Consider the following 10,650-nt stretch of genomic DNA (forward strand, 5'->3'; position numbering starts at 1 on the left):
GTTGTTTCATTTAAAACTAATTGTGGTAATAAACAGAACCAAAATTAGAAAAAAGTTTTGTCTGCTCAAATATTTATGGCCCTAACTGTAACTATTTCTCTAGTTCCACTTTAAAGGGACTTGGGAAATGACTGAAGACTATACAAGTTCAATTTATTCCATGGTTTCTTCTTTGTAAGGTTGACTTTATAGATCTCACTGGTTGTGTACATGGCCTCCATGAGATTACAGGGATCATTTGTATACTAATATTGCTTTTTTTGTTAAGTTTTCAGAAAATAAAATGGCTAAAAGTTTAAGAAGCAAATGGAAGAGAAAAATGAGGGCAGAAAAGAGGAAGAAAAATGCCCCAAAGGAACTTGCCCGCCTAAAAAATGTTTTGGCAAAAGCTGACACAGATGTGTTGATGGATAAAGTGAAAGAAATAGCTACTGTTGTGACAGCTAAAAAGTTGAAGGATGACAAAAAAATGGATGATGATGCAATGGAAGGTAGGAGACATTCGTGTATAGTTCGTCAATTGCTCCTTTTATATTATCGTTCATTATTCTACAACACAATAAAGATTCGCTTATAGTGTAACTGAAAATACATGTCTGTCCTCAAGTAATTTAATAATAATGACCTAATGTTTCTTTGGCCTGACCAAAACTTGCACAGTGTTTTTTTGCTATGGAACTCTTTTCAGCCATATATATATATAATAAATGTTTATTGGGCGTAAGGATGTGAAAAATTAACATCTTCTAATGAGTAGTTAAGAGCATTTTTACACAAACATTGGCAGAAATACATCATACAGAGGAAGAAGCAAGACAGAGAGTATAGGAAAAGCATCAGCACTTCAATGATTCAGTAATTATGTTCTTATAAATGTTATAGGTGGAGAGAGCAGTGTGACAGATAAGCTTCACAGTTTTCTCTGCTTTTCATACTGATCAGTGACAGACCAGGGAGGAACAAGAATATGGTGGTTAAAGCATACCTAAACTCTGAATTTTTACTTTACATAAAAGGGTAGACAACCCCTTTAAAAAAAAAAAAAAAAAAAGGGTGCAACACCACCCCCTTAATTCTTGACTGCCTAGGCGATCGAGAATTAATGGGAGCACAGGGCCTCCCGGGATACCTATGTCATGCATCCCAGGAGGCTTTTGGCTCGGGCATGCGAAGAAGGAGCTATTTCATCATCAATAAGGAAAAAAACTGCCCATCTCACGCATGCACAGTAAGATCGGCATGTTTTTTCCCAATCTACGTCATGTGCCAAAGGAAGAAGAATGCAGAAGAAGAGAAGAGAAGGCGGATACCGGGACGACACGGGACCTGATGTAGGAAACCTCCCGATGGATAGACTGATCTGCGGGATTGAAGGTAAGTGTGATTTCATTTTTAGTTTTGGCTTTACTTCCGCTTTAACTGAAGAAGAGAAAAATCAGACAGGGCTCTGTAAATGTTAGGACTGAATACAATATTCACTCTGGAAAACTGTTTCTTTCTATGTACTACAATTGTATATTTCACCATTTGCTTGGAGGTCGGCTTTAAGTTACAGAGGTTACTGTGAAGGATATTTGTAAGTATTAAGGTTAGATTGGATGGCAGCATTATCAGTGGTTACATTGTAACCATTGTACCATTTGTTTCTAGTGTAAAAAATGTGCTGGGTTTATTGAGTTTATTTGAAGTCCATCTGCTTCTCTGCCCTTTGTGGAGTCTTTGCTGTATTATTGAAGCTGAACTTGATCATCTTATTGATTATATTGGGTCTGTGGGCTGGTGTAATGTCCTGTGGAAAGTATTTCTGTGGTGGTGGAAACAAAGTGCTTATGTGTAAAGATGCTCTGTAAAATCTGTCAAATAGTGGAAGTGAAATATTACGTAGTGATCTCCGAACATAATGTCTGCCAGGAAAACATTCTTTGCACCAAGAGCAACAGCCCCGTAATATTATACTTTTTATTTTTTTATCTGCCAGCGGCATGAAACATGAATACAAACTTATCTATTTCAGTCATTTGTTTTTTTAGGTTTTTTTTCATTACAGCATAGAGGAAAAACATGGCAAGCTTTTCTTTCTGCCCACCAAGGTTGTAATGAGCTGTAATTTGACTATTTGTGGCCTGCGTGTTCTGCTGCCCAAATCTTGTCATTCTCCTTTAATCTTTTGGCAACCGCTAGTTGTTTTTGAACCGCAAGAATTGGAGGGATGTTTTTAGTTTGTTGTACTGTTCTTAATAAATCATTTTATGCATCTTGTAGGAAAAGCCCAGGAGAGTGATCATTTTTAAAGAACCAATCCAAAAATACCAAAAATATTTTTTTTTTTACCTCCAATGTCCACAGTAATGTACCTAAAGCAGTGCATGAGTACCAACTATTTGTAGAAACAACTCAAATGTACTTCCAGCACTCCATCAATAAGATCCTCAGCACTCATTCAGTTATACACTGATGATGTTTGTACTGCAGTTCCTCTTCTTAGCCAGTCTTTGGCTTTTTACAAAAAACAAGACATTCTGTGATTGGTGAAGTGGAATAGGCGCAATCACTTGAAGAGGGCTGCAGCATTCATTGCTAGAGCTCCAGAATGACACGGCCCTGTACTGTACGCCAAACCTAAGCTGTAGATTTTTCTAATTCACAGCAACAGTGACATTGCTGGGGATGTGATAGGAGGTAACTTTTTATAGTAAAAGTGTTTTTTTTTGGGGTGTGTGATAGGTAAGATTGTGTAGTAAAACATTTGATAAAATTTACAAAGCTTTACCACATGTTTTGAAGCAAAAAAAAACAACTGATTTTTGCAGAATATTCATTTAAATGATAATTCACAAAGGTTGTTCAGGCATTCATAATGTAAAATGATCAGAGGCAAATAGCCTTTAAAAAGGGATTATTCACGAAGCATAACATGTGGTTTTACAAGTAAAATGTTTGGTATTTTACCTCCAGCTGGGAGCTGTCAGTTGGATAACAAATGCTATTTTTGAGGCAATAGAGACAGATGAGAAAGGTGAGAGGGAATAAGTGGGAAAAGAAGTAGGATTTATTAAACCATATGTTTTATGACACCAATTCACAAAAAAGTGTCTACATATTGATCCAGATTGGCAGTAGAAAGGATTGATAGTAACAAGGGTTTTATATGCAGGGCTTCTAAGGAAGTTTTACCTGTTATCATTTTAAATTGAAGCACTACACATGTCGATAAATAACAAATTCTAATTCTATCACAGTTGGCTTCCATGTCCCACTGACTGCAGTATAGAATCAAATACCATATGAATGCCTAAAAATGGTTCCTTCAGCACTATGATTCTGGACACCATCTGGTACCTAAACTGAGATGCTTGCTCAGAAAAGACATTGGGTAGAGCTCAAGGACAGTTTTATAATGATAAAAGATCAAACTGTTTTTTGTATATTGTGTCATGTCCACAATATATTCATTCTTATACATTCATACCTTATTGCCATGTCCATTTTAACAAGTAGAATTTTAAAACCCTCACTGGCCTTTGTAGCTAAAGGTACTGTGGAGCTATGAATTCCAAAGTTCCCAGCAAAAACAATGAAGCCATATTATCCTTCTCTCAGGCAGCATAGCTAAGCCCCTACCCAGTCACTCAGCAGCCTTCCAAACCTAATTTAAGCACAAGCAGGTGATCTTGGAGAAGAAGCAAATGGAATGATATATGGTATATTTTGTGGATTAATTTTTCCAAAGTCCCTGCACCTTTAAAGGTCATTGAGGGGTTATTTTTTGATTTGTTAAGAATATGAAATCCTTAAATGTCTGTAATCTGTCCTAATTTTTTAAAGTGAATCTACATTTATTCATATTGTTGTTGATGTATCTTGGGGAAGGGTATAAACTTTTTGTAAAAGTTTGTGTTGTATTACAAAGTATCTGTATGCTTACACAGGACTTGAGGTTAACATAAAAGTAGGATTTTTTTTTATTTTTGTGCTATAAATATTTTATTGAAGCCATTTTCCAATATGCCCATACATTTAATGAGAAAACAAGTTAACATTTCTTGCTCTAGTTCTGATGTTCTCATTTCTCCAATAGGTGATTCCAACATGAAAATGGACACCGATGTAAAACGTAACAAGAAGAGCCTCCTTGATCAGCACGGTCAATATCCTGTATGGATGAATCAGAGACAAAGAAAGAAGCTTAAAGCAGGGCGTACTAAAAAGAAAGGGAAGTCAAAACAGCCAAAAGGACTGGCATGGTAGAAACCTAATAGGTGTTCCTTCTTTGTACTTTCTTGCTATACTTCTTCGCCAGAACCCGATGTCCAGTTTTGCTGACTGAATACCCAAGGAAAACTTACACTTTGTGTGTTGAATGAGTAGTAAACATTTTAATTCTTTTTGTTCTCATTTTTGTGAATGACATTAACCTCCTGAAGCTTCTTTTCCCCTAGTCCTCCTACAGACTGTCCTACATGAATTTATACAGATTAATTGTGGCAGTGGCCCAACACTTTTGGATTTCATAGCCATTTAGAGACTGGATTCTCTAGCTTGCAGAAAAGACAATAATCTCTTAAACAGATTTCTTTGTATGAAATCATTTTTCATGCTAAGGTTACAGGCATGATTTATTATACTATTTTCAAAGATGTAATCTATTATTTGAAAAGCTGGACTACATAAATCATATACCATTTTTTTGGATTCAGCATTATTGCCATTTCTTCTAAAGCTACATTTACACTTATTTTCATATGTTGCCATGATGTGCATTTTCCACATGACGCTATTTGCTGAAAACCAAGTTATTAAAAACTAGAGAACAGTATTTGTTCACTTTTAAACACTTATGGACCATTTTAATAACACCAGGTTTATGAAAGTGGAAACAGGTTTTGTTTCCTGGTGAAAAGATTTCTAAAATTAGAGAACAGAAATGGTGAACAGAAGCTTTATTATTTGTGTTGTGATAAGCAGCAAAAGTGGTATACTGTTGTTAAAAACAAACAACACAGATCCATTTTTATATACTGCTTTCAATGTTTTGAAAGAAAAAAAGATTAGGTTTTTTTCACAATTTTGGTTTAATAGGTTTAAAATCTGGTCAAAAAGGTGGTGTGAAATAAAAGTTAGGGGGTAAATTACCAAAATATAAAAAAAATATTAATTAAAGAAAATTGATAAATGTAAATGGTAAATGTTTTAAATAAAAAAAAAAATGGTCATTGCCTAAATAGTGCTAATAAACTTATTTAACATTTGAGAAATCTGCCCCAGTCACTGGTGACATCTTGGTAACGGACTACTAACCTATTGCATTCTAAACCAGCAAAACACATCTCCCTCACTTATGACTGATATGTGTTGGGCCAGCGAAGGTGTAATAAAGTAAATAGAAGCTAAATGTCAGCCTTCTGCTGCAAGCAGTGTGTTGACCGCAACATAATTACCCATGTGATATTGACTTAGTTAGAAATGGACAAGACAGGTAGCAGGGCAGTCAAGCTAACTCTGGTAACAAAGTGAAAGTGGTGAGGAGCACAGAGGAAGGTTTTCTTGCTAACAAAGGAAATAACATCTTATATGTCTGCTTAGGCAAGTGTTTTACACTTCTGTGTATTCTCCTTTGTTGGTCTGCTAAGCCGTTTCTGAAGGTATTGGCCTCTCTGTCTCTACTAAATGGAAACTGAAATAAGAAACCCATTTAGGTTTTTTTTTCGGTCATGTTAAACATCTAAAAGTAAAAAAAAAATCTATTTTTTTACACTTTAATTGTTGGAAGGCTAAGTGCTTATTATCCACAAGCATATTTAACAAACTATAGTAAAAAGAACTTCGAGAAAAGGGTAAAACACCCTGAAACTGCACACATCTCAGAATATAAATCTGTTAAATGATTTGTTATAATGTCATGTCAGCCATGTTTGTGATTTATACGCCTCTGCACAGCCATGAGGGTGACTCTGTTAGAGTGAGGGTGTACAGTGGCTTGCTTAATAAACATTGAAGGTGCAGCAACACTGTGGCAAGACTTAAGCTTCTCCTTCTGTACACTTGGCACACTCTGAATGGCTGAGATGTAGGGGGATGGCACAGGGCTTGATGCCAAAACGAAGTGTGATACTTATTCTAGCTATATTACAAGAAACATGTGATAGGTTTTAATTAATATACAGCTGCAAAATGTGTTCTTAAAAAGACAAAGAGTTCAGAGATCAACTAAGCCAAAGCAAATGTTATCACAATAACAATAAAAGGTTACAACATTATCAACATATTGTCTTGTGTTTTTTTTAAATTTTTTTTTATATAGCATGTATATTGTGGAACATGCAGGGGGTACTGAGAAACATCAAAGTGCTGTTTCTTTTGTAGCCAGAGCTGGACATAAGTCTTATGTGTTCACTTTTTCATGTTTATTATTAAAAATGCTGCCCTGCACTTCTAACGCTTCTGTATTCTTATAGTGAGTATGTTTGTTTGAATTTGGCTTATATTTTACTGTTGCTTCAGTTCCCGAAGTAGTCTGCAGTATGTTGCATAGACATTTAAGTCTTTCATCATGTTAAATGGTATCCACATGTGAAACACCTGCAACCTTTTATATTTTGTTTAAACCATATGATGTTTTTCATGTTTAGGTTATAGTGCCAGTCTAGTGGGGCTTCAGTCTATTGATTTTTATTGCATTGCTCTTAGTACAAGACAAATACCACACATGTTACAGGCTTACCACAATAGACCTGTGTTATATTAGGTTTACAGAATGTTTACATATGCCTACTTTCCTAACATAACACTTTGTGTGCCTTGAAAGCTATAGGCTTTTAAGAATTCAATGATTTACTTGTCTTTAGGACATGGTGACCAGAAGAGCTATCATTCTTGGGACAGTCCCTGGTTTAGCTCGGCTTGCCGAGACTGGAAATTTCTCTGTACCCCTTCGGGGAAAGGAGTTTCCTTTTTTGTGCACTGTGCTCCATTGGGCAGCTCATTCCAATGAAATCTATGTTAATGCAATGTAAATGTCTGTGGCATTGCATGAATAGTGTGTTTTCATGCATTTCCAGCTTCTCACCTGCTCGCTATGTGCTCACACACTGCTCAGAGAAAGATTTTTTTTTGGAGAGGGAGTAATTGACTTTAAAATTATGATCAACTTAGGTTAAAAAAATGTAGATGAATAATAGTGCATCAAATCACACATTTAAAAACACCCCAAGAAACTGATTATTTGATCTATACTATGATATTGAAGCTGGACTACTCTTTTCAACAGTCTTACCAACACATTATATGTGCATGTTATTTACCTGGATGTTATGTTATAATGTTATGTCAGAAGCCCCAGCAGATTCCCTGTGCTAGAAGAATGACACTTTCTGGAATGTCAACTACCTAGCAGGTTCAGAGTAAAGTAAATCAAATTGTTTATGACAAGGAAAACCCGTGCATGTGAAATATTTTGTTAAGTTGAATATATATATATATATATATATATATATATATATATATAGAAAAGTAGCCACAATACAGTATAGATATATACAATCTTTTCTATTTTGATATAACTAGTTTTCAAACTTGAAATATACATCTTTTCCTAAAAGAATACCTGATGAACTATGAGCCTTAAAGGAACTTTTTAGCATGCTATATAGATACACAGAACATTACTGGGTATTCATTTTTAAAAGGAATGACACCAGAGACTATTGATCCAGGGAATATCTGTTTGTTTAAGGAATTATGAAGGATTTTTTCCCCCTGTTGGAGTAAACTGAATTTAGTTTTATAAGGTTTTTTTTTGCCTCTTGATGATCTGTGCGAAGGTCACTATCTAGAATATTCAAGTTTTCTAGTATGTTTATTTCCTTTTTTTCAATCTGATTATGTAACATCAACTACCCATGTATTGTGGCAGTGAGTGGAAACCTTGGCTTACATATCAAGAACCTCTAGTTGAATGGTTGGATAGGACAATGGCCATGGGAACTACGGTATTGGTATAAAGTGATGACATAACTGAATCTGCTAACATGCTCACATAAACTTATTTGCTCATCAGTATTTTATGGATTGTACAAATGTCTGGTTTTATTCCATTCACATACACAGAATAAGTAAAATCCACTGGCCCTATAAGGATGCCTGTGGTAAAGTAGATGTAACCTAACTGTATGGTGTTTAGCTTGCTGAAGCACTATACTCCATAAACGATTATCTTTTTTTTTTTTATTTTGTTTTTACTCACTTTTGTTTTGATGCACCTCAGTGCTGCTGATCTACCGTAGATCTTTGCAGCCAATACCTACCAGGAGTACTCAACAAAAGATTTCCCATTTCCTCCTGTTCCTGATTTTCCATTACTTTTTCAGGAACAGTGCTCACCACGTTAAAGACAAAAGAGGATTAAACAGTAAAAAAACAAACTACTCTACTCTATCCCAAACTAAAGAAAATAAAAGTTTTGGCTGAACATTATTTAACTTGTGGAGTGTAACAGTCTGGTAATTAAAAAAAATTGTTTCCCAACTCCATGTTGTCAATATCGTCAACCTACTTGCCTTGGTTCCAAAATAATGTGGTCTGTGAAAATAACACTTATCCCTCCTATTTCACTGTACATTATGGAGAAGCCATTCTGCATGGTAAAATCATATCTGTTCAGAGAAAAGAGCTGTAAATGCCCCTTCTCCATCCATTAAAGAAACATTCATCTCACAGTGGATATTTAAGTCTGCACATTTCCACCAGCTCAGCCTCCATGAAAAAGTGAAAAAAAAAGATTCTGTTTCTAGACATAAAAGTGGTGTGGAAAATATGTAGGAACGGGGAAATCTGACTATATTTAGCTTAAACGTTTATTATTTAGCTTAACAGTTTGCCTTGACAGTTGTCAATATGAGTGTTATAGTGCATTTTAGATTTTTTTTTTTCTAATTGTGTTGTAATTTTATTCACTTCTAGAATGCAGTTTTCAGGTTTTTCCCGGGACTGGTTCTTTTCTGCTCAGAACAACAGAAGGTTAATAAATATATATATATATATATATATATATATATATATATATATATGCATGAAATGAGTTACATAAAGAATTTGGACTTTTCCTACAAATATATACTTATAAAAGTATATATAAAAAAGTAATTAAAAGGTGAGTAAAGTAGTGTATGCACCAATACATGATGAAAAAATCTCAATACATACCATTGTTCTACTAAGCAAGCTGTATTTTATAGAAATCCAGAAGGTGGCACACTTGGCTTAAAGTAGACATACATTCAGGAAAACATACCATAGGGTCTGATTTAAAGGGCTCTGCAGACACATGAACACAATAACAACAACTTTTCCAAAGTATTTTTCTATCTTCTAGCATACTATTATTATGTTTTAAAACACTCTAAAATTTGGGATTTGACTTTTTGACTTTGTTTATATTTCAATACAAATATAATACATAATAAAATACTGCATGTGTTGCACAGTTTATAAACTTTACAATGAATTCTTTTATGCATAATAGAAGGCTGTTTCCAGCTGCTGTTACAAAGCAGTGTGTGAATTTGCAATGGTTGACCTAATACAGTAATAAAACAGATGATGTGTTTGCACATTGTGCTAAATATATTAATATATAATAAGGCTTTATAAATGTGTAGATTCATTAGTAAACATTCTTCTGCTTTACCTAGTGTAACGTAGAGGTTTATTATACTATAGAAGCTATATGGCACATGTGGGTTGGTGGCTTTGCTAATTGGTCACTTTTTTTAATATAAAAAATCTGGGCTGTCAGACTTTTTGTTTTTTGACTGCGCTAAGCATACCTTACTGATTTTATGGGAAATCCTAAATATGTGTGCACATTGTGGCCCTTGAGGACTGGAGCTGGACAACCCTGATCTAAATAATAATAAAATTGGCTGTCTGGTTTGTGTTGTTTTCAGTTGTCCTTCGATCTCTTTTCATGCTAAGGGAAGAAAAGGCGATAGACTTTTGTGGCTGTCAGAGGCATAACACACAAAGACAATTATACATTAATGTATCTGAGAAATGTGGGAAAGAGCTCATGGGAGAAGTGCTGAGGCAGACCACCCAACTCTGTTCACATGTTTAATTACAGTTGTTAGCTCACTTCATTTGTGATCAAAGCTGAATTGGAACATATGTCTCCAATGGTGAAACGTAAGTTGCAAGATCTGTACATATGGCACATTTAAAAGGCAGTGAAAAATTGTTTTAGGGAGCTGAAACAAAAGGTGATCATTAGGGTGAAGGAAGGAGGCTGCTTTGATAGAGTTCATTCTGAGGACAGCGCCTATTCAGAATGTGCAGACACTACTTGTAAACAGACACTGATGTTCTCATCAGGAAATGTGGAAAAAAAAGAGACAAACCCAGGGAGAAAGTGCCTAGAGATAGGAGAAGTTAACACTAGACTTGTGTCATTCTTAGTATTAACCCTCCAGAGGCAAGACTGCTCTTAGTACTATGTGCTGCAAATTAAGATTTTTGTCTTTCTAAACTGTGATCAGGACATATGGTTTATCAGTGTCCCAGCTAACATTTGCTCCTTTATTTAATCTGGAACTAAACCCCTATTTTATTTAATTTATTTTAAAAATACTGTGACAGGTCCTTTAGTGCAGAAAG

At 35.0% G+C, this 10,650-nt stretch overlaps 1 protein-coding gene across 1 annotated transcript in view; it reads left to right on the plus strand.

Moving 5' to 3' along the window:
* The window catches only part of LLPH (LLP homolog, long-term synaptic facilitation factor), a 10,364-nt gene extending 4,107 nt beyond the window's left edge, over positions 1-6,257 (plus strand). The window contains exons 2-3 of the mRNA XM_072401294.1: positions 269-491; positions 4,079-6,257. Of these exons, the coding sequence (XP_072257395.1) occupies positions 284-491; positions 4,079-4,248 (378 nt within the window). The 5' untranslated portion in view covers positions 269-283 and the 3' untranslated portion in view covers positions 4,249-6,257. The remainder of the gene's footprint in view (positions 1-268; positions 492-4,078) is intronic.
* Positions 6,258-10,650: the final 4,393 nt, after the last annotated feature.

This window comes from Pyxicephalus adspersus, chromosome 2 (genome assembly GCF_032062135.1).
Source record: "Pyxicephalus adspersus chromosome 2, UCB_Pads_2.0, whole genome shotgun sequence".
In the NCBI taxonomy this organism is placed as follows: domain Eukaryota; kingdom Metazoa; phylum Chordata; class Amphibia; order Anura; family Pyxicephalidae; genus Pyxicephalus; species Pyxicephalus adspersus.